Source organism: Mastigoproctus giganteus, chromosome 6, assembly GCF_048544385.1.
Source record: "Mastigoproctus giganteus isolate SK-2022 chromosome 6, ASM4854438v1, whole genome shotgun sequence".
NCBI lineage: Eukaryota > Metazoa > Arthropoda > Arachnida > Uropygi > Thelyphonidae > Mastigoproctus > Mastigoproctus giganteus.
This window is the reverse complement of record NC_143580.1, coordinates 63,419,221-63,443,429: the sequence shown is the minus strand read 5'-3', so window position 1 is coordinate 63,443,429 and position 24,209 is coordinate 63,419,221. Positions and strand designations below refer to the sequence as shown.

The 24,209-nt window shown below is 39.3% G+C and overlaps 1 protein-coding gene across 2 annotated transcripts in view; it reads left to right on the top strand.

Moving 5' to 3' along the window:
* Window positions 1-23,468, top strand: part of LOC150084352 (uncharacterized) — a 110,616-nt gene extending 87,148 nt beyond the window's left edge. The window contains exons 5-6 of one of the 2 annotated variants that reach the window (XM_090375993.1): window positions 11,844-12,024; window positions 22,455-23,468. In XM_090375993.1, the coding sequence (XP_090232119.1) occupies window positions 11,844-12,024; window positions 22,455-22,527 (254 nt within the window). In that variant the 3' untranslated portion in view covers window positions 22,528-23,468. The remainder of the gene's footprint in view (window positions 1-11,843; window positions 12,025-22,454) is intronic. The other variant, XM_090375991.1, reaches the window with a different exon arrangement.
* The last annotated feature ends 741 nt before the right edge of the window (window positions 23,469-24,209 follow it).

The following is a 24,209-nucleotide window of genomic DNA, read 5'->3' as shown; positions in this document are numbered from 1 at the left end:
CTCTCTCATTCCTTCAGCCAAGAGGAGGGAGTACCACAAGGATCAGTAGTAAGTGTCACGCTTTTTGCCATCAAAGTAAATTCCATCACAGAACAATTCCTCCAACTCTAAACAGTGCCCTCTATGTTGATGAGGGCACTGTTCAAAGAGGCACTGCAGGATCATTTAGACAAGACTTCAGTTATAGCTCGGACACAGCATGGTTTTGTTAAGGGGAAGTCTTGCCTGACCAATTTGATTGGATACTATGATACGGTCACAAAGGAACTGGATGCAGGGAATAACTTTGATATTATATACTTGGATCTTAGAAAGGCTTTTGATACTGTTGCACATGGAAGACTGCTGCACAAATTGGAGCAGTGTGACATTGGAGGCAAATTGCTGCTGTGGATAAAGGGGTGGCTGAGGGGGAGAAGACAGAGAGTGGTAATCAATGGACACTGCTCATCGTGGACTAATGTTATTAGTGGAGTCCCTCAGGGCTCAGTGTTGGGTCCATTATTGTTTTCTGTATTCATAAATGATATTGATGATGGTATATCAAGCTTAATGTCGAAGTTTGCAGACGATACAAAGGTAGGCAGGGTTGTCAAGGACGCTACTGACACTATGCTGCTGCAACAGGATCTGGAAAGGTTGAGCAGATGGGCTGAGAGGTGGCAAATGAAGTTTAACATTGACAAATGTAAAGTACTACACATGGGAAACAGCAACCCCAGAGCAACGTATCAACTCTGTGGTACTACACTGACAGTGGTAGAGAATGAAAGGGACCTGGGGGTGGTTGTGCAGGCAGATATGAAGTTCTCTGAGCAGTGCAGACGGGCTGCAAGAGTAGCTCATGGTGTATTGTCAATGATATATAGGAATTTTTCTAGCAGGGATAAGGAGGTGATTATTCCCTTGTATAAGGCAATGGTCAGGCCACACCTAGAGTACTGTATACAGGTCTGGAGGCCTCATTTCAAGAAGGATGTAGAGCTGCTGGAACGAGTACAGAGAAGGGCAACAAGATTAGTGAATGGAACAAAGGGGTGCTCTTACGAAGAAAGACTTAAGTTTTGCAAATTAGTGTCTGGAGACTAGGCACCAGCGAGGTGATCTGATAGAGGTGTATAAAGCATTGAATGGTTTGAGCATGCTCAATGCTGATGGGATTCTTTCTCTCGCTCAGAATAATCACCTGAGAGGGCATAAATTCAAATTGAGGAAAGACAGATGTAGGATAGACGTGCGGAAATTTGCCTTTAGCCAGCGAGTGGTTGGTTGGTGGAACAGACTTCCATCCCTTGTCGTGGAAGTTGATAGCCTAAATAAGTTTAAGGCTCAGCTGGACAGGTATTTTGAACAAACAGAGGGGTGAAGTGGAAGTGGTTTTTTTTTTTTTTTCCTTTGGCTGATGCTGCATAAGCTTGCTTTCTTGCATAAAATGCCTCTGCTAATGCTAATGACTTTAGCATATTTTGTCAGTCATGCAACATGAGGGTTATTGAAAGACAGCTGCAAAAAGCCATTGATCACCTTAATTCGTGGGCACTTGCTAATGGCTTTAGGTTCTCGCCGGAGAAGACCGTTTGCGTACACTTTTGTCGTAAGTGTTATCTTCATCCTGAACCTGAATTAAGGCTCTGACAAAATGCTATTCCAGTAGCAGCGGATACAAAATTCTTGGGACTCGTATTTGATAAAAAACTGACATTTGTGGATCATATCCGTCAACTCCACACAAAGTGCACAACAGGTATGAATATTCTGTGCTCTGTCTCCTCTACATCTTGGGGTGTGGATCGATGCACCCTACTACGCATTTACCGTGCGCTTGTACAATCCAGACTAAATTACGGGTCCCTAGTATACAGTTCGGCCAAAGACAGTGTACTTCGTTGGCTGAATCCTGTCCATCATCAGGCTCTCCGTATTACTATTAGAGCATATCGAACAACTCCTGTCCAGAGCTTATACGGCGAAGCAAACGAACCACCGTTATCGCTTAAACGTAAACAGTTGTCTCTAAAGTACGCTTTAAAACTGAAATCCCTGCCAGAACATCCTACGTGGCCATTCGTTTTTGAGCCACGATGGGGAAATTTGTACAACACCCGTAAGACTGCCAATCGTCCTTTTGGTATTCATCTCCAAGAGCTATTCAAAGAACTTAAGATCAAGGTAGACAAGGTTGCCCAAACACCAAAGCAACCCCTTCCACCCTGGCATGCTCAAGTTCCAGCATGTGACTTGTCCCTTAGAAATTGGGGAAAGTCAGACACTCCATCATCTGTCTACCTGCTGCTTTATTCAGCACACCGAGCTGAACATTCTAACTTCACGCCAATTTACACAGACGGTTCGAAGTCGGAATCATATGTGGGATCTGCTGCTGTCTTTACAGACACCACTACATCAGAGCAGATTCCCTCTGAATGCAGCATATTTACCGCAGAGCTGCACGCTATAGAGTTAGCCTTGGTTCACATTAGTAAATGCCAATACCAATGGTTCATTTTATATTCTGACTCTCTCAGCATGTTACAGGCTTTAATAACAGTGAGATATAATTATCATCCAGTTCTGTCTTGCATTCAGCAGAAGATTCACTTTCTCCATGAACGTCAATATGATATCCGCTTCTGCTGGATTCCCAGCCACATTGGGATTAGGGGAAATGATTTGGCTGACACCGCAGCCAAATCAGCAAATCCCAATAATAATTGCTGCCCTATACAGACTACAGGCAAATAATACACCAAAAGCTTTATTCAGCACACCGAGCTGAACATTCTGACTTCACGCCAATTTACACGGACGGTTCGAAGTCGGAATCATATGTGGGATCTGCTGCTGTCTTTACAGACACCACTACATCAGAGCAGATTCCCTCTGAATGCAGCATATTTACCGCAGAGCTGCACGCTATAGAGTTAGCCTTGGTTCACATTAGTAAATGCCAATACCAATTGGCTAACCAGAGTTAGCCGTGGTTCACATTAGTAAATGCCAATATACTCCCAATGGCAGGATTCGTGGAATAGACAGACTACGAATAAATTATATCGTATAAAGCCTGTAATTGAACTGTGGCAGTCTAGTCTGCGCAGGAATTGTAAGGAGGAAGTTGTTCTTGCCCGGACCCGCATAGGACATAGTCATTTGACACAGTCGTTTTTGCTGAGGGCTGATGATCCTCCTATGTGTGAGTCCTGTGGCACAATTTTATCAATTAGACACATTTTAGTTGACTGTCCAGATTTTAGCAATATCCGTTTTACCGCTTTTAATCATCTCACTGAGCCGTATACACTCAGTCAGATTTTATCTGACAATGTGTCTGCTGTTTTTATCTATTTTAAATCAATAAAGGTTTTTAATTGTCTTTTCTACATTTTATACCTGTGTTATTTTATATCTTATTATTATTATATTTTAATCATAACCTAATCATATTTTATATCTTGACATGGTGACTTAAGTAATTAGGTCAGTGAAATTTAAATTTTTATAAATCACCTGGTTTTGGTGCATTATAGCCTTATTTGTTAATGCGCCAATAAAACCCAACAACCAACCAACCGTCTCCAGACACTGTAATTTGCAAAACTTAAGCCTTTCTTTGTAAGAGCAACTCTTTGTTCCATTCACTAATCTTGTTGCCCTTCTCTGTACTCGTTCCAACAGCTGTACATCCTTCTTAAAATGAAGCCTGCAGACCTGTATACAGTACTCAAGGTGTGGCCTGACCATTGCCTTATACAAGGGGATAATCACTTCCTTATCCTTGTTAGAAAAATTCCTGTATATCATTGACAAGACACTATGAGCTACTCTTGCAGACCGTCTGCACTACTCACAAAACTTCATATCTGCCTGCACAATTACCCTCAGGTCCTTTTCGTTCTCTACCACTGTCAGTGTGGTACCACTGAGTTGATACGTTACTATCTTGGTTAATTATCTTGGAAGCTACTAGGCTTTACATACCAACTAAGAAATATTGTTCAAGGTTTAGGCCTAAATGGATGTCAGATGAACTAATGAGGCATATGGCAGAGAAGAAAAATGCATGGCATACATACAAATTACCACGTGACACAGAAGCCTGTGATAGATACAAGTTGATCTGTAACCAAGTTACAAAGGAGGTTAGGCAGGCGAAGGCAGATTACGAGAAATCCTTGGCAAGGGATGCGAAGAAAAACAGCAAAGAGTTCTTTACTTATGTAAACTCTAGAAGGAAGGGGATGAATCAGATTGGTCCACTTGATATCGATGGGTCAACTGTTGATGATCCTGCTCAGGTAGCTAACAAACTAAATGAATATTTTGCATCGACATTCACGTATGAGGAGTTATTCAGCGAGGGGAATGCCAGAGGTGTATTCAACTCTGGCAGTAAGCTAGAGAATCTTGTAATAACTGTGAGTAAAGTGGAGGAGAAATTGTTGAAGATAAACACAAGAAAGGCACCTGGGGTGGATGGGATCTATCCAGTTATATTAAAGGAGGCAGCAAAGGAAGTAAGCAAACCCTTAGCCATAATTATGAGACCTTCCTTGGACTCAGGGGAGGTACCCATGGACTGGAGATGTGCAAATGTGACCCCAATTCACAAAGGAGGATCAAAGGCTGACACAGGTAATTATAGACCTGTGAGTTTAACTTCTGTTCCCAGAAAATTAATGGAGGCACTGGTTAAAGAAGCACTGCAGGATCATCTAGACAAGACTTCAGTTATAGCTCGGACACAGCATGGTTTTATTAAGGGTAAGTCTTGCCTGACCAATTTGATTGGATACTATGATGCAGTCACAAAAGAACTGGATGCAGGGAATAACTTTGATATTATATACTTGGATCTTAGAAAGGCTTTTGATACTGTTGCGACGCCTCCGTAGCCAGGTGGGAAGGAGCAGCAGTGCATAGCACACGCTTCTTGATTAGACCGGGGTTCGAGCCCGTCACCACCAAATACGGAGGATGCGGAAAGGTCAGGGAATGACCACCGCATATCTCGGAGCAATATGGCCTTAGTTGCTAATGCTCCTAAAAACTAAAATAACAACAACAATTGATACTGTTGCACATGGAAGACTGCTGCACAAATTGGAGCAGTGTGGCATTGGAGGCAAATTGCTGCTATGGATAAAGGGGTGGTTGAGGGGGAGAAGACAGAGAGTGGTAATCAATGGCCACTGCTCGTCATGGACTAACGTTATTAGTGGAGTCCCTCAGGGTTCAGTATTGGGTCCTTTATTGTTTTCTGTATTTATAAATGATATTGATGATGGTATATCAAGCTTAATGTCCAAGTTTGCAGACGATACGAAGGTTGGCAGGGTTGACAAGGACACTACTAACACTATGCTGCTGCAACAGGATCTGGAAAGGTTGAGCAGATGGGCTGAGAGGTGGCAAATGAAGTTTAACATTGACAAATGTAAAGTACTACATACGGGAAACAGCAACCCCAGAGCAACGTATCAACTCTGTGGTACTACACTAACAGTGGTAGAGAATGAAAGGGACCTGGGGGTGGTTGTGCAGGCAAATATGAAGTTCTCTAAGCAGTGCAGACGGGATGCAAGAGTAGCTCATGGTGTATTGCCAATGATATATAGGAATTTTTCTAGCAGGGATAAGGAGGTGATTATTCCCTTGTATAAGGCAATAGTCAGGCCACACCTAGAGCACTGTATACAGGTCTGGAGGCCTCATTTCAAGAAGGATGTAGAGCTGCTGGAATGAGTACAGAGAAGGGCAACAAGATTAGTGAATGGAACAAAGGGGTGCTCTTACAAAGAAAGGCGTAACTTACAAAGTAATTCGCAAAAAAAGTTTTGCGAATTACAGTGTCTGGAGACTAGGTACCAGCGAGGTGATCTGATAGAGGTGTTCAAAGCCTTGAATAGTTTGAGCATGCTCAATGCTGATGGGATTCTTCCTCTTGCTCAGAATAATCACCTGAGAGGGCATAAATTCAAATTGAGGAAAGACAGATGTAGGATAGATGTGCGTAAATTTGCCTTTAGCCAGCGGGTGGTTGGTAGGTGGAACAGACTTCCATCCCTTGTCGTGGAAGTTGATAGCCTAAATAAGTTTAAGGCTCAGCTGGACAGGTATTTCGAACGAACAGAGGGGTGAAGTGGAAGTGGTTATTTTTTATTTATTTATTTTACTTTTTTTTTTTTTTTGGCTGATGCTGCATAAGCTTGCTTTCTTGCATCAAATGCCTGTACTAATGCTAATGCTATGGGATTACTGCCTCCCACATGTAGTACTTTACATTTGTCAATGTTAAACTTCATTTGCCACCTCTCAGCCCAACCGCTCAACTTTTCTAGGTCCTGTAGCAGCAGTGTACTGTCATTAGTGTCATTAACAACCATACCAACCTTCGTGTCGTCTGCAAACTTGGACATTAAGCCTGATATACCATCATCAATATCATTTATAAATACAGAAAACAACAATGGACCCAACACTGAACCCTGAGGGACTCCACTATTAAACATTAGTCCACGAAGAGCTGTGTCCATTGATTACCACTCTCTTCTCCCACTCATCCATCCCTTTATCCTTATCACCAATTTGCCTCCAGTGCCACACTGCTTCAATTTGTGCAGCAGTCTTCCATCTGCAACAGTATCAAAGGCTTTTCTAAGATCCAAATATATAATATCAAAGTTATTCTTTGCATCCAGTTCCTTTGTGACTACATCATAGTATCCAATCACATTAGTCAGACAAGACTTCCCCTTAAAAAACCCATGATGTGTCCGAGCTATAACTGAAGTTTTGTCTAGATGATCCTGCAGTGCTTCTTTAACCAATGCCTCCATTAATTTCCCTGGAACAGAAGTTAAACTAACAGGTCTATAATTACCTGTGTCTCCCTTTGATCTTCCTTTGTGGATTGGGGTCACATTTCAAATGTAACCCCATCATGGTATTTAAGGCCTTAAAAAAGTTACGCAAATGTAACAATTGGGCATATTTTCTAATTCTAGGATGGTATGTTGATGATATATTGATACAAGGTTAATACCACATAGATTAAGGAAATATAATTATTGGCTGGATATAAAAAAATATCTGTCTGCACAATTATCAATTGGAACAAATCACTGTCTTTCTTGTAGAGTTAGAGAGCTTATGTACGTTTAGAGAGAGTTTTTACATAAGTATTACAAAGAAATTGATAAAATATAAAACTAGGTAAAACGTGGTTTTTTTTATTTATTGGGTTTTTTTTGGCAGCAGATTAGCATTAGCATTAGCAGAGGCATATGATGCAAGAAAGCAAGCTTATGCAGCATCAGCCAAAAAAAAAAAAAAAAAAAAAAACCACTACTCCCATTTCACCCCTCCGTTCATTCGAAATACCTGTCCAGCTGAGCCTTAAATTTGTTTAGGCTATCAACTTCAACAACAAGCGATGGAAGTCTATTCCACAAACCAACTGCCCGCTGGCTAAAGGCAAATTTCCGCACATCTATCCGACATCCGTCCTTCCTCAATTTGAATTTATGCCCTCTCAGGTGATTATGCTGAGCAAGAGGAAGAATCCCATCGGCATTGAGCATGCTCAAGCCATTCAAAGCCTTTCATTCACCTCTATCAGATCGCCTCGCCCATGCCTAGTCTCCAGGCTCTGTAATTTGCAAAACTTAAGCCTTTCTTCGTAAGAGCAACCCTTTGTTGCTTTCACTAATCTTGTTGCCCTTCTCTGTACTCGTTCCAGCAGCTCTACATCCTATTTGAAATGAGGCCTCCAAACCTGTATACAATACTGAAGGTGTGGCCTGACCAATGCCTTATACAAGGGAATGATCACATCCCTGTCCCTGCTAGAAAAATTCCTGTATATCATTGACAAGACACCATGAGCTACTCTTGCAGCTCGTCTGCACTGCTTAGAGAACTTCATATTTGCCTGCACAATTACCCCCAGGTCCTTTTCATTCTCTACCACTGTCAGCGTAGTACCACAGAGTTGATACGTTGATCTGGGGTTACTGTTTCCCATATGTAGTACTTTACATTTGTCAATGTTAAACTTCATTTGCCACCTCTCAGCCCATCAGTAGTGTCCTTAACAACCCTGCCAACCTTTGTATCGTCTGCAAACTTGGACATTATGCCTGATACACCATCATCAATATCATTTATAAATACAGAAAACAACAATGGACCCAAAACTGAACCCTGAGGAACTCCACTAATAACATTAGTCCACGTTGAGCAGTGTCCATTGATTACCACTCTCTGTCTTCTGCCACTCAACCATCCCTTTATCCATAGCAGCAATTTGCCTCCAATGCCACACTTCTCCAATTTGTGCAGCAGTCTTCCATGCGCAACAGTATCAAAAGCCTTTCTAAGATCCAAATATATAATATCAAAGTTATTCCCTGCATCCAGTTCTTTTGTGACTACATCATAGTATCCAATCAAATTGGTCAGACAAGACTTGCCCTTAACAAAACCATGCTGTGTCTGAACTATAACTGAATTCTTGTCCAGATGATCCCGCACTGCTTCTTTTACCAGTGCCTCCATTAATTTTCCTGGAACCAAAGTTAAACTAACAGGTCTATAATTACTTGTGTCAGCCTTTGATCCTCCTTTGTGAATTGGGGTTACATTTGCACTTCTCCAGTCTATGGGTACCTCCCCTGAGTCCAAAGAAGCTCTCATAATTATGGCTAGGGGTTTGCTTACTTCCTTTGCTGCCTCCTTTAATATAACTGGATAGATCCCATCCACCCCGGGTGCCTTTTTTATGTTTATCCTCAACAATTTTTCCTCCACTTTCCTCTCAGTTATTAGAAAATCATCTAGCTCACTGCCAATGTTTACTTCATCTACGACATTCCCCTTCCTGAATAACTCCTCATGTGTGAATGTAGATGCAAAATACTCATTTAGATTGTTAGCCACCTGAGCAGGATCCTCAACTGTTGAACCATCAACATCCAGTGGACCAATCTGATTCATCCCTTTCCTTCTTGAGTTTAAATAGGTAAAGAACTCTTTTCTGTTTTTCTTTGCATCCTTTGCCAAGGATTTCTCATAATCTGCCTTTGCCTGCCTAATCTCCTTTGTGACTTGGTTACAGACCAACTTATATCTATCATAGGCTTCCATGTCACCCATTAATTTGTATGTATCCCATGCATTTTTCTTCTCTGCCATATGTCTCATTAGTTCATCTGACAACCATTTAGGCCTGAACCTTGAACAATATTTCTTGGTTGGTATGTAAAGCCTGGTAGCGTCCAAGATTAGTTCCTTGAATGCTTCCCATTTTGAATTTGCTGTTGGTAACATCATCAGTTGGTCCCACTGTATAGAATTTAAATACTGTCTCAGACCATCATAGTCGCCTTTACGAAAGCAAAAACCCTTCCCTTTACCTCTGATAGTAGTTACCTCCTTGAGTAAATCCCACTTCAGCACACTGTGATCACTGCCACCCAGTGGTTCCTTTATCTGCAGATTCCTAATGCATGAAGAATCACTACTGATAATCAGATCAAGAGTATTACTCCCTCTAGTTGCCTCCCGAACATGCTGGTGTAGAAAACAATCATCCAATAAATCCACAAAAGCCTTGCTAGTGTGTGAGTGACCAACCCACAAATTCCCATCAATATCTGGGAAATTAAAATCCCCCATTATAAGACTCTCTGATTTACTGGCCCATTCTATTTCCCTGTACAGTATCTTATTATACTCATCAGAGTCATTAGGCCTATAACACAATCCTACTCTCAATTTTGATTTACCTATGCCTATGTCACGCCAAACTGACTCGACACTGCCGTGTCCATCGATGTCGACTGGCTTCACTTCCTTGGATTTTATGTATTTCTTAACTAATAACATAACCCCTCCTCCCTTCCTATCCAGTCTATCCTTTCTGTAGACGTTGTACTCCGCAAATTCCAGTTCTGCATTCCTTATATCTGTGTGACACCACGTCTCTGATATCCCAACAATATCTGCCTGTGATGTTTCGAGCAATACCTCAAATTCATCAAATTTATTTACTAAACTCCTAGCATTGGTGTACACGCAAGTATACATGCACCTGTTTCTATTCTTAGCTACCCTAACACAACCCATGTGTTTACTTGTACCGCAATGACTTCCAGCAGTCTCTGAAATATCCTGCATCTTGTTTTTCAGGCTTCTGCTCATTCCAATAGAAGCAGTGCAAGAATCACTTCCACCTCTGCCAGTGGCTACTGTTAATCTATTAGTCTTTGTCTCCCCCCAAGCTAGCAGTTTTCCGACCCACCTAACACTGCCTCGATAGCATCAGCAAAAATTCTTGCACCCTTTCTATTTAAGTGTATCCCATCCCTGTAGAAGCAATCTCTCCTGTTAACAAGTACATTCCAGGCTGAAAAAAATTCTACCCCTTGAGCCTTGCACAATCTTTCCAGGGCCGAATTGATCGACAAGGCTCTCATCATATACTCCCTCCTATCGTGTCTGGGCAGAATTGCAGACACTTTCAAATTCAACCCTACTTCACGGCTTTTTTTCAACAGTGACCTGTACTTGTTAAGTAATTCCGCTGGTCTCCTACTCTTAATATCATTAGTGCCAACGTGTACAACTATATCACCTTTTGTGCCCATAAAAGATGATATCTGCTCTACAATGTCATCAACCTTTGCCCCTGGCAGACATACCCTGGTCCTGTTCCACCTATCCTTTTTACAAAGCATGTTCCCCGTTTCGCTGACAGTAGAGTCTCCAACAACTACTAGTTCCTGTGGGACCAGCGCATTCTGCCTTGGGGGCTGCCTCTGTGTTGCAAGATGACCAAGTGCAAGCTCTGGCGTTGATGTGGGCAGCTGAGAGCTTGATGGGCCCCTCAATTTATTTCCTTCGAGGGCATCCACCCTGTCCTTCAAGGTCTCATATAGGCCCATAACAACACCGAGTTGTCGCCTAATTTCCTTGCACCCTTTGCATCGTGCACACACAAAGACATCCCCCATGGCAGTATCATGTCCCGTACCCGATTGCTCCGCAAACATCAAGCAAACAGTGCATCTTAAAAGGCTGTGATTCAGAGGGCAACTGCCCCCACTCAGTTCTCCCCTGAGTCACAGCACTCCCCTTAGCCTGAGCCTTTTGCTTTGCTGCTCTGGTCAGAGTCATGATTTCGATTTAAACGTCAATAAAATTACAATTTCAGAACAAAATTAAAACCTTAAACTTGTATCCTATCACAGTTATAACGCTATATTTATTTTTCAGTATCGAGTGTTATCTACGAGTTCCCTTTATATAACTTCCTTATCAAGTATGTATTAATTATTTGTTACGTTTGTTCTCTAAGTCATTATATTCTTAAGCATTGCTTCCTTGCATAATTCTACCATCCTATATTCAAAGAAAAATCTTCAAACAAATGTCAAGGCCTCCAAAAGATTAGTCTTGCATAGAATATTTATAACATTTATTTATGCCTTACCCCCCCCTTAACATGTCCCCACAAGAGACATTATTGAAAATTAAGTTTTTTAATATGCTGTTTAAGTATTACATAACAGATTTTGTTATTGGCCAGAAGAGAAAAAAAATCAGCGAGAAATATTTATGAAAGCATGTATCAGAAATTTTTAATTTGGGATTAAATACCCTTTGCACTCTTAGCAATCTCATGATTTTTTGAGCATCATGACTGGTAAAATAAATGGGCTTCTGATTCAGTTTGGTCCCCTTCTACATTTGTTTTGTTTCACCACTTATAACAGTTCATTAACATTCACCATTTTTATTTGTTTAATGGATTAATGTGTTTTTTTTTTTTCTTTTCCTTTCAGAAAATTCAATATCAGATACTGATATAAACGAAGATGAGCTAGTAATGACAGCAGAAAAAAAAATTTTTAAAGATCCTATTACTAAAAAGGATATAGTTGATCCTGTAAAAAATAAATATTGTCATCATATATATGATAGGGCATCTATTCTGCTACACATAAAAATAAAAAGGAATGCAAAGTAAGTTAAGTTTTCTCTGCTATGTGATATTTAGAGTTAAAAGGAAATGCAATATTAAATTTGCATTGCTGTGTGATATGTCCTTCATACAAAATATGAGGCATAACAGTAAAGTTCCCAGACTGGTGCTGTTGTGGTCATGTTCAACGAGTTTGAATATAAACTGAAGTGGTATGTTGTAGTTTAAACTTCCTCCAACAGTTTGTGGTACAGAGTTTGTTCAGTAGGCTGACAGGTTGCAAGTAACAACCAGTTTTGTTAGTAGTGTTAATGTTCCTTGTCACGATTGTGCAACAGAGAAACAAATGAATATCAAATTTTGCTTTAAACTGGGAAAATCTGCAACAGGAACGTGCGAAATATTAAAAACTGTTTATGGTGACAAAACATTAAGTTGTACCAGTGTGTTTGAATGGTATAAGCATTTCAAAGGCACATGTGAGAATGTTAACAATGACCCAAAAAGCAATGTCAATCAACTTTTCAAAATTAAAACAGAATTGCAAAAGTTCAGGAAATTGTGGCAGGAGATCATCATTGTTTGCTTTTTTTTTTTTTTTTTTTTTTACTTTTTTTTTTGGTAGTTGTTGGCGCATAGGCTTCTGTGGCCATAATGCACCTCCCAAGGTTTTTGCAGTACTTTGATCCAAGCCCGAGGCGGGAATCGAACCCGCGACCTTTGGGTTGCAGGCAGGCACTTTACCCACCCGGCTAGCCCGGTTGGCCGATCATTGTTTGACCCTGAGAATGATGGCTGATAAGTTGGATATGACTAAGGAGACAATTCATCAAATTTGGGGGGGGGGGATTTTTTTCTTTTCATAGTGAAGATTTAGGGTAAAGGAAGGTCTGTGCAAAATTTATGTCGACAGCCTCACAGATGAGCAGAAGCAACGAAGAATGTCATCATGCAAAGACTCATCCGGGCTGGTCAATTTTCTCAACTGTACTGTCACTGGAGATGAGTGTTGGGTGTTCCAGTACAACCCAGGGATGAAGCATCAGAGCATGAAGTGGACTTAAGGGTAAGTTGCTACAATGGATAAAAGGATGGTTAAGTGGGAGAAGACAGAGGGTGGTAATCAATGGGTGCTGCTCTTCGTGGACTAATGTTATTAGTGGAGTCCCACAGGGTTCGGTGTTGGGTCCACTGTTGTTTTGTGTATTTATCAATGATATTGATGAAGGTATATCAGGCTTAATGTCGAAGTTTGCAGATGACACAAAGGTTGGCAGAGTTGTTAATGACAGTAATGGCAGTGTGCTACTGCAACAGGATCTAGATAATTTGGGCAGATGGGCTAAGAAGTGGCAACTGAAGTTCAACCTTGACAAATGCAAAGTACTGCATATGGGTAGAAGTAACCCCAGAGAAACGTACCAACTGTGTTGTACACTTAAGGTGGTAGAAAATGAAAAAGACCTGGGAGTAATTGTGCAGTCAGATATGAAGTTTTCTGAGCAATGCAGACAGGCTGCTAGGGCAGGTCATGGGGTTTTGTCAATGATATATAGGAATTTTGCTAGCAGGGAAAAGGAGGTGATTGTCCCTCTGTATAAGGCAATGGTCAGGCCACGCGTTGAGTACTGCGTACAGGTCTGGAGGCCTCATTTTAGGAAGGATGTAGATTTGCTTGAGCGTGTACAGAGAAGAGCAACACGATTGGTGAGGGGAATGAAGGGATTCTCTTACCAAGAGAGGCTTAAGTTCTGCAAATTGCAGTGGCTGGAGACTAGGCACCTGCGCAGTGATCTGATTGAGGTCTTTAAGGCCTTGAATGGGTTGAGCACGCTGAATTCTGATGGGATCCTTCCACTTGTTCAGATTACGAACCTACGGGGACATAAGTTCAAATTAAGAAAGGACAGATGTAGAATAGATGTGCGGAAATTTGCCTTTAGCCAGCGGGTGGTTAATTGCTGGAACAAACTTCCATCTGTCGTTGTGGAAGTTGATAGGTTAAATAAATTTAAGGAGGAACTGGACAGGCATTTGGAGGGAATGGTGTGTTTTTTTTTTTTTTTTTTTTTTTGGCTGATGCTGCATAAGCTCCTACACTTGCTTTCTTGCATCATGTGCCACTGCTACTACTACTACTACTACTTCAAGATTATCACCAAGACCCATAAAGTTTCATTGACAGAAGTCCAGGATCAAGACAATGCTGATCATGTTTTTTGACTAATAGTATGATTACAAGGAATCTGTACCCAAAGGAGAGAGTTAATGCTGAGTTCTATGAACAGATGCTTCAAAGACTATTGAAGTGCATTTCCTGGGCGAGTCTACAATTTTGAGAGAAAGGCAGCTGGTTCTTGTTGCCCGACCATGCCCCCGTCCATGCCATACTGTAAAGACATTTTTGGTGAAACATGGCATTTTTATGAATCAACCATCCGCCCTACTCTGCCAGTCTGGCACCCGTGAATTTTTCCTCTTTCCCAGGGTGGAAACTGTCCACAAAGGAAAGGGATTTCAGGATGTTGAGGACATAAAAGAAAAATGTAACTGCCAAAATGAACATCTTCTCTTTGGAAGTCTCTACTGGCTCTATTCAGAAACTTTTAGAACAATGTAATATGTGCATTCAGTCAGGTGGCAATTACTTTGAATAAAAATAAAACCATTTTAGTGCTATTTCACTCTGTGTTCTTTTTTACTGCAGTAGTCCTGGAACTTTACCATGCCCCATATGGCAAACAAAGTAATAAATTGAAATTTTTTTATATATAAATGCAACATATATTAACACTGTTCTTCTCCTAGATCTGATATATCTGTAGAGAATGGGATAAAAGTAATGGAAAAATAATGTGGTGAAATGAGAGGATCTGGGAGTTACTAAGTAAAACTGTATTGCTTAAAAGTTGTTTTTGTTAACTTTTCTTAAAATTAGTAGCTTAGTCATTATTTGTATTTAGTTGATTATGTGAATCTGTTATTTACTTGATCTTCAAAGTTTCTTAAAAAAAACCAAAGTCGACTTCTGCCATCAAGATCACTCAAATTCTGCTGCCATTGTTACAGTAATTATATAGGAATGATATAGATGCTATTTGGTGGTTTTCTGTGTAGTTTTGTGGGAATGTAAACACAATCAGAAATTTTTTTATTAGGTTCATAAACTATAAATTTATTGCAGTACAAATGTGACTTTTTAACATAACACTGTCACATAGCACATAACGTAATTTAGAATAGTGTTGTTTGTACTGCCATAAAATAAGTAGGATTAGTGTAACATTATTATTTTCATATCTCTTTGTTTTGTTTGTTGCTTTAAATCAAATTAGCTTAAAATTATGCCTCACACTAGAGCAGGTAAAGCAAAGAACTCAAAGTAGCAGGAATGCTTTAGTTCAGGAGAGACCTGCCAAGGGTGATAATCCTATGAATCAGGTATTATGTGCTTTGCTTGTTCTCTCTTCGTGAAGCTACTTTTAGCAGGACATGATACATCCATAAGGGATCCTTTGTGTGTTCGTTGCAGAAAGCATCAGGAGGTTAAGTGAAAATTAGCATTCTTATGGGCTTATTTATAAGGGCATAAAGAATAGAGTTGATACCCCCCCCAAAGGATTAAATGAGAGGGACTCATCAAGCACTAAGCTGCCCAGCCCAACTCTTAAGCCCATGCTCCAGCATCAGACAAGATATCCTCCAGAGCAAAGATCCTTTGTCCCACAGGAAGGAGCTATAGTTAGTGACCCAATTATCAGAGAAACAGGAAATAGTGTCTAAAAAGATTACGTGCAATAGGACCGGGGTATGTCTGCCTGGAGCTACAGTTGATGGTGTTTTGTACAGCAGTTAGCATTAGCAGAGGCACATGATGCAAGAAAGCAAGCTTATGCAGCATCAGCCAAAAAAAAAAAACACTCCAATTTCACCCCTCCATTCATTCCAAATACCTGTCCAGCTCAGCCTTAAATTTATTTAGGCTATCAACTTCCACAACAAAGAATGGAAGTTTGATCCACCAACCAAATACCTGCTGCCTAAAGGCAAATTTCCGCACATCTATCCTACAACTGTCTTTACTCAATTTGAATTTATGCCTTTTCAGGTGATTATTCTGAGCACGAGGAAGAATCCCATCAGTATTGAGCATGCTTAAACCATTCAAGGCTTTATACACCTCAATCAGATCACCTTGCAGGTGCCTAGTCTCCAGACACTGATTTGAAAAATGTAAGCCTTTCTTTGTAAGAGCAACACTTTGTTCCATTCACTAATCTTGTTTCCCTTCTCTGTACTTGTTCCAACAGCTCTACATCGTTCTTAAAATGAGGCCTCCAGACCTGTATGCAGTACTCAAGGTGTGGCCTCACCATTGCCTTATACAAGGGGATAATCACCTCCTTATCCCTGCTAGAAAAATTCCTGTATATCATGGACAAGACACTATGAGTTACTCTTGCAGACTGTCTACACTGCTCAGAAAACTTCATATTTGCCTCCACAATTATCCCCAGGTCCTTTTTGTTCTCTACCACTGTCAGTGTAGTACCATAGAGTTGATACGTCACTCTGGGGTTACTGCTTCCCATATGTAGTACTTTACATTTGTCAATGTTAAACTTCATTTGCCACCTCTCAGCCCATCTGCTCAACTTTTCTAGATCCTGTTGCAGCAGTGTACTGTCATTAGTGTCCTTAACAACCCTGCAACCTTTGTATCGTCTGCAAACTTGGACATTAAGCTTGATATACCATCATGAATATCATTTATAAATACAGAAAACAACAATGGACCCAACACTGAACCCTGAGGGACTCCACTAATAACATTAGTCCATGATGAGCAGTGTCCATTGGTTACTGGCACCTCCGTAGTCAGGTGGGCACAAGCAGCAGTGCATAGCACACACTTCTTGATCAGACCGGGGTTCGAGCCCGTGACCACCAAATACGGAGGATGCGGAAAGGTCAGGAAATGACCACCGCATATCCCTGGAGCAATATGGCCTTAGTTGCTAATGCTCCTAAAAACCAAAAAAAAAATAAAATAAATAAAAAAAGTCCATTGGTTACCACTCTCTGTCTTCTCCCACTCAACCATCCCTTTATCCATAGCAGCAATTTGCCTCCAATGTCACACTGCTCCAATTTGTTCAGCAGTCTTCCATGTGCAACAGTATCAAAAGCCTTTCTAAAATCCAAATATATGATATCAAAGTTATTTCCTGCATCCAGTTTCTTTGTGATCACATCATAGTTTCCAATCAAATTGGTCAGGCAAGACTTTCCCTTAACTAAACCATGCTGTGTCCGAGCTATAACTGAAGTCTTGTCTAGATGATCCTGCAGTGCTTCTTTAACCAGTGCCTCCATTAATTTTCCTGAAACAGAAGTTAAACTAACAGGTCTATAATTACTTGTGTCACCCTTTGATCCTCCTTTGTGAATCAGAGTTACATTTGCACATCTCCAGTCCATGGGTACCCCCCCTGAGTCCAAAGAAGCTCTCGTAATTATGGCTAAGGGTTTGCTTACTTCCTTTGCTGCCTCCTTTAACATAACTGGATCGATCTCGTCCGCCCTGGGTGACTTTTTTATGTTTATCTTCAACAATTTCTCCCCCACTTTCCTCTCAGTTATTACAAAATCATCTAGCTCACTGCCAGAGTTCAGTTCACCTCTGACATTCCCCTCCATGAATAACTCCTCATGTGTGAATGTAGATGCAAAATACTCATTTAGTTTGTTAGCCACCTGAGCAGGATCATCAACAGTTGAACCATCAATATCCAGTGGACCAGTCTGATTCATCCCTTTCCTTCTAGAGTTTACATAAAGAACTCTATGTAAAGATAGAGTTCTTTACCTTTATAGGTAAAGAACTCTATGTTGTTTTTCTTTGCATCCTTTGCCAAGATTTCTCATAATCTGCCTTTGCCTGCCTTAAAAAGTTGTCATTTTTAAGAGGACGAAAGGTGATATTGTTGTACATTTTGTTGCTAATGATATTAAAAGTAAGAGATCTGAACAGCTAATTAACATATACAGGGCAACATTGTAAAAAGGTTTCGAAAGTGCCTGCAATTCTGCCGAGACAAGATAGGAGTGAGTATACAGTGAGATCCTTGTCAATCAGTTTGACTCTGAAGAGACTGTGCAAAGCTCGTGGTGCCTCCGTAGCCAGGTGGGAAGGAGCAGCAGTGCGTAGCACACGCTTCTTGATTAGACCGGGGTTTGAGCCCGTCACCACCAAATAAGGAGGATGCGGAAAGGTCAGGGAATGACCACCGCATATCCCGGAGCAATATGGCCTTAGTTGCTAATGCTCCTAAAAACCAAATAACAAAGAAACAAAAGAAACATGCAAAGCTCGTGGATCAGAATAGTTCTCAGGTCTTCTCTGCTTGTTAAGAGAGAGAGAATCTTTTTACAGGGATGAGCTTACACTTAAATAAAAGGAGTGTAAGAATATTTGCATATGATTTCAAGGAACTGTTTGGATGACCAGAAAACTGATAGCTCAGAGAGATACACAAACTAATCGATTAACAGTAGCGACAGGCACAGGTGTAAATGATTCTTGCATTGTTTCTATTGGAGCATGTAGCAGCCTGGAAAGTAAAAGTGATAGAAATTTCAAGGTCTGGGGTTCCTCAGTGGAACAAGTAAATACATCAGCTATGTTAAGGTTATGAAAGGTATAAACAGATACATGAGTATTTGTGTATACACTCATCATAAGAGCATAGTAACTAAATTTGATGAATTGGATGTACTGGTCATCCAATGCAGACATTGTGGCAATATCGGTGACATGGTGTCATTCAAATATAATGGATTCGGAACAGCGTTCAAGTGGGAGTACAGTGTTTAAGTGGATGCATATGGAATCTAAAAATTCCATGTGCATCGAGTTAATGTGGGTGGCCAGTGCAATGTGAGTCAGTCAGACATAAGCCCTGGAAAAACAAAAATGAGAGTAAGAGTGTGTTATTTGCTATTTCTGGCTAAACTCTGAAAGACCAAACCAAGCTGCATCACACAGCAACTGCTCAGTTGACTCATATGCACAGTGGTTGGTCAAGTTTATGCCTATTCAGTTTTTTCTACATAACAATGAATGTGACATGCGAAGACAGTGTGCTGCTCCCAGATTTTGTTTCTGCCTCAAAAAAAAACATCAGCCAAAACGTATTTAATGTTAAAAGAGACTTATGGTGAATCTACTGTTCCATACAGCCCAGCTCACAGATGGTTTAGAATGTTTAAAGATGGACATGATTCAATCACAAAAATTGACAGTCCTGTAACTCCAACCACTGCTGTCACCACAGAAACCATAAACACTGCTTATGTAATCGTGAAAGATCATTGTATAACAGTAAGCAACTGGCAGAGATGATGAAAATTCCAATAGTAAGTATGCATGGTATTCTCCATGACTGTTTGCATAAGACCAGTGGCAGATTTCCTCTTAAATAGAGGGAGCCTCAAATCTCAGGTCTCAAAAAAAAAATAAAATTGTTTCATTTTTAATTTTTACACTCATCATTATTACCGTTACTGAATAAAACTATAATTTAATATGAGAAGTTAATAAACTCTTATGCGAATATCCCTACATATTATATGAAATATCTATGCCAACTAAGTGAATCTGAAGTAGAATATGTATTATCATTAATGCTTAGTTGTGCCATTTTTCATTTAAACATTAGTTAAAATATGTACGAAAGAATTGCGCAACCAAAATGATTAAAACTGCAACACCAAATCTAGAGCGCGTGCTATAGTAAAAACGTGCACGTAGAATGCACACTGTAGTGGTACCGAAAATATTTAGGGGGGGCCTCAAAATTGAATTGCGCCTGGGGCCTCTCCAGTGCTAAATCCGCCACTGCATAAGACGTGTTTGTGCATGTTGGGTTTCCATGACTACTCACACCTGAGCAACGGTAAGTTCGCATGGAGATTTTTTCAGAAGCGTCAATGAATGGCTACTGAATATGGTGAGGTTCTGCACTAGGTGATAACGGCAGGTGAGACATGACTTCATCATTTCAACTTAGAGAGTAAGCAATAAAGCTCTGTTTGGAAGTCTACATCGTCGCCAACCGAAAAAACAAAAGTTCTGGCTTCAACAGGAAAGATTATAGTCATTTTTTTTTTTTTTTTGATAATCAAAGAATGGTTTACCAGCATGTGCCACATCGTACAACTGTCGTGGGGGCCGTACTACAGAACTGTTTCTGTACACTTTGCAGAATCACATTTGTTACAAAACACAACTGCACCCAGGTGGATGGGTGGTGCATCACGACAATTGAAGACCTCACATTGCTCATAATGTCAAGTACTTAGCCTGCATTAATGTCAAATCTGTTCAACCACCATACAGCCGTGACCTTACATTTTTTTTTATTTCCGAAGTCAAAGAAGGAACTGCGAGAAAAATGTTTCAATTTGTCTGAAGAAGTTGTAGAGACATCAGAGGCGATTCTCAAACTGATGTCAAAATATGGCTTCCACAATGTTTTTGAAGAATGGCAGAAACATTGGAGTAAGTGAATTTCGTCACATTAGAACTACTTTGAAAAGGACCATCAAAATATGGATGATTAATAAAGGTGTGTTGCGAAAACAAAATTATGATCATTCTTTATTGAACAGCCCTTGTATATACAGGCACTCCTTGACTTACGTAAATTCGACTTTAAAGAAGTTTTTGCCAGCTGGTGCAAACTGAAAAAAATATGGTAGCATATCTTGCAACTCGTAGGAATAAATGGAGGTATTGTGAAAATATAATGTGAACCCAATAATATAATGTGAGTTTTTTTTTTTTTTTTTTTTGTTAATTCATTCCAAGACCTTGGAAGTTGAAATTTTCGCTATATAACTAAGCTATTTATCTCTCTAAAAGGTCGTTTTTATAATGAAAATTGTATTTTATATATATTTACATTAAATAAGTGCAACATAAAAATCAGTTTTAACTAAAGGATGCAAAAACAAAACATGTGGCCAAAACACTAACTACAGGAATTACGGGAATGGGACTTGGTCCAGCCAGAGAATGCACTACACTTTTATCGTCATCATATTGCATTTAGCCAGCAGGTAGTTGATTGGTGGAACAGACTTTCATCTTTTGTTGTGGAAGTTGATAGCCTAAATAAATTTAAGGCTGAGCTGAACAGGCATTTGGAATGAATGGTGGGCTTGTTTGTTTTTTTTTTTTTTTTTGCTGATGCTGCATAAGCTTGCTTTCTTGCATCATATGCCTCTACTAATGCTAATACTAATATGTTCCATTATAGATTCAGTTTTGAACCCCTTTGTGATATTTTTCTAAAGCACCTTTCTGGAGGTCACCGCCATAAAACAAAAACAATTTGCACCTTCTGGTTTATTGGGCTTTTCTGTTAATGCAATCTATTATAAACAGGTAGTAAATTCAATCTTATTGCATTTGCGATAATACCAATAACTGGAAATGTGTAGGTTTTTACATTATTATGGTGAAATGTATTTCCCTTCACTGAAATCTTCAATCATATAAAAAACAGATGTTCAGAATCTTCTCATCATTCCTATTTACTTATTACAATGGTGAAAGGGAAGTACAAGTGATGGCAGTCTAGGAAATAAAGATGGAAATGATTAAGAAGCAGGACAAAGTTAGTCATCTATTGCATGGGAATTAGGTCTCGTTGCTTCAACAGTGAATACTATTTTAAAGGACAGTGCACGTATAAAAGAACTTGTTAAAGGGTCAACGCATTTAAGATTAATAGTGATCACAAAACAGGTACCATATCGAAGAGCTGATAATAATATGGGAAAAGCTGATGATAATATGGGTGAAAAATCAGATTCAGAAGCGAGTGCCCCTGGGTCTAATGGCCATTCAAGCAAAAGCAAGAAATATTTATGAAGATACAGTGGCGTACTTATCAACTGAAGACGTTGATTCTGGCACTGATGCTTGAGAGGTAAAACTTGCTGACATGCCTGTCTCCTCTTTTTTGTAATTTTATAATTTTAAATTTTTTTAATTGCACACTTCTGCAATTTTTCCTGTGCATGAGATAAAAAAAATTTAATAAATCTATTTTACATGTTCATCAAACATTTCTGTTTTTGCTTCAATCAAATTCCGCGAGCATAATTGCAAGTGCTACATAAGCATTTATGGAAATTCCGACACGTAAAATTCGACTTGCGTGGAGTTCAACAGAACGCAACCCTTACGTAAGTCGGAGTGGTTGTATATGTGATTGTAGAATCATATTTAATCACTTTAATTTGACTCTTTATATGATTCTAATTTGTCTGTAGGTGCTAAATAAAAAATGTGTATTGTAAGTGGGTGTATGTATGTATGTATGTATATATATATATATATATATATATATATATATATATATATATATATATATGAGTAATGTCGAACTTTACATTTCAGGTGTCCTCACATGGCATGTGGGAATAAACATATATTGAAAAAGGAGGACCTGGAAACCTATTCTGAACTGTGAACTGCATTTTTTGACTTCGCACTTTATAGTGAGACAAGTTGGGGAGACGTTTTGTTATATAATTGCAATAAAATTCAAATTGTGATACAGTAGAGCATCAGTAATCCAAACTGATTGGGACTCAGATAGTTCGGACTTCCAATTTGTTTAAATTTTAGAATTTATCAAAAATACTATTCTGGAGATTAAAAAAAAAAAAAGGTTTAGTAAGTTTAGAAATAAAAAGCTCTAAGTTGTACTTAGGTATTTTTATTCATAGAAAATAAAACAAATGGAACTTTCAGCCACAATAACACATATGTATAGGCCTTATAATTAATTACAAAAAATAATTACTTATTTTTTGCTGAACCATTTTCGAACTTTGTTTCTTTATTGCCAGATCTCTCGCTCTTTTCTGCAAAAGTAGTTCAGTTGGAAAGCATTCAATTTGTTGATCGTTTGTCGATTCATTATTTAGTTTGTTGATTTTCACGTATCATTTAATTTCGTTAATTAGTAAGGTAATAAAAGTGTAAATTAGGGCTTTCTCTTGTTTTTATAGCCAGTGGATATTTCTCTGATTTTCGCTTATTTGAATTGCCATTTAATAGAATGAAAATTCAATTTGGAAACATGATCACAATAACTGGCACTTACTGTAATTATTTTATGGCATCAGCATAAAAAAATAAATTAAAAAATAAATACTGGCTTGTTCAGATTATTGACGTTTCGAATTATTGACATTCGGATTATCGACGCACTACTGTATTTAATTCCTAAAATGTATATTGAGATAAACAAAAGACAGTCTTTTGAGTTTTATGGTTTCTTCAGGACACCTATGTGTTATTTTTTAAATGTAAGTGTGCTAGGTAAATTTTTCACTGTTCACATGGTGTTGAATACGTAGAAGCTGCTCACTAATAAATATGATTGAATGCTCTTATTAAAAATGTTATCATAACACTTGCATTAATAAACTATTTCCTGGAATTAATAAAGTATTCTTGCTTGCTTGAATGTGTGTATATGTATATATCCAGGGTGACGTACGAGATGAAGGGGCGCCTCCGTAGCCAGGTGAGCAGGAGCAGCAGTGCATAGCACACGCTTCTTAATTAGACCAGAGTTCGAGCCAGTGACCACCAAATACGGAGGATGAGGAAAGGTCAGGGAATGACCACACATATCCCCGGAGCAATATGGCCTTTGTTGCTAATGCTCCTAAAAACCAAATAACAAACAAACAAACGAGATGATTGCTTAACTTAAGCTGATTTCTGAGGCAATTTTTACAAAAAAATATTCACATAACATTGGTCCAGCTCTGAATAATTACAAAGACATGTAATGTACATACACAAAATACTTTGTGTGATGCTGGTACATCAAGGTTAAATTTCTAGCAAGACACCATTGAAAATCATGCTCATAACAAGTGCACCCTCGATACCTTCATCAAATGTAACCTGGCGAAATGGCACTGTGCAAAATTCAAATGTAACCTGGCAAAATGTGCACTGTGCAGAATAGTAATTTTAACTATTGTAATAGTAATGGAGGCATGCAATGCAAGAAAGCAATTGTACGAGCTTATATAGCACCAATAAGGCAAAAAAAAAATTTCACACATCCATTCCCTCTAAAAGTTTGCCCATTTCCTCCTTGAATTTATTTAAACTATCAACTTCCACAAC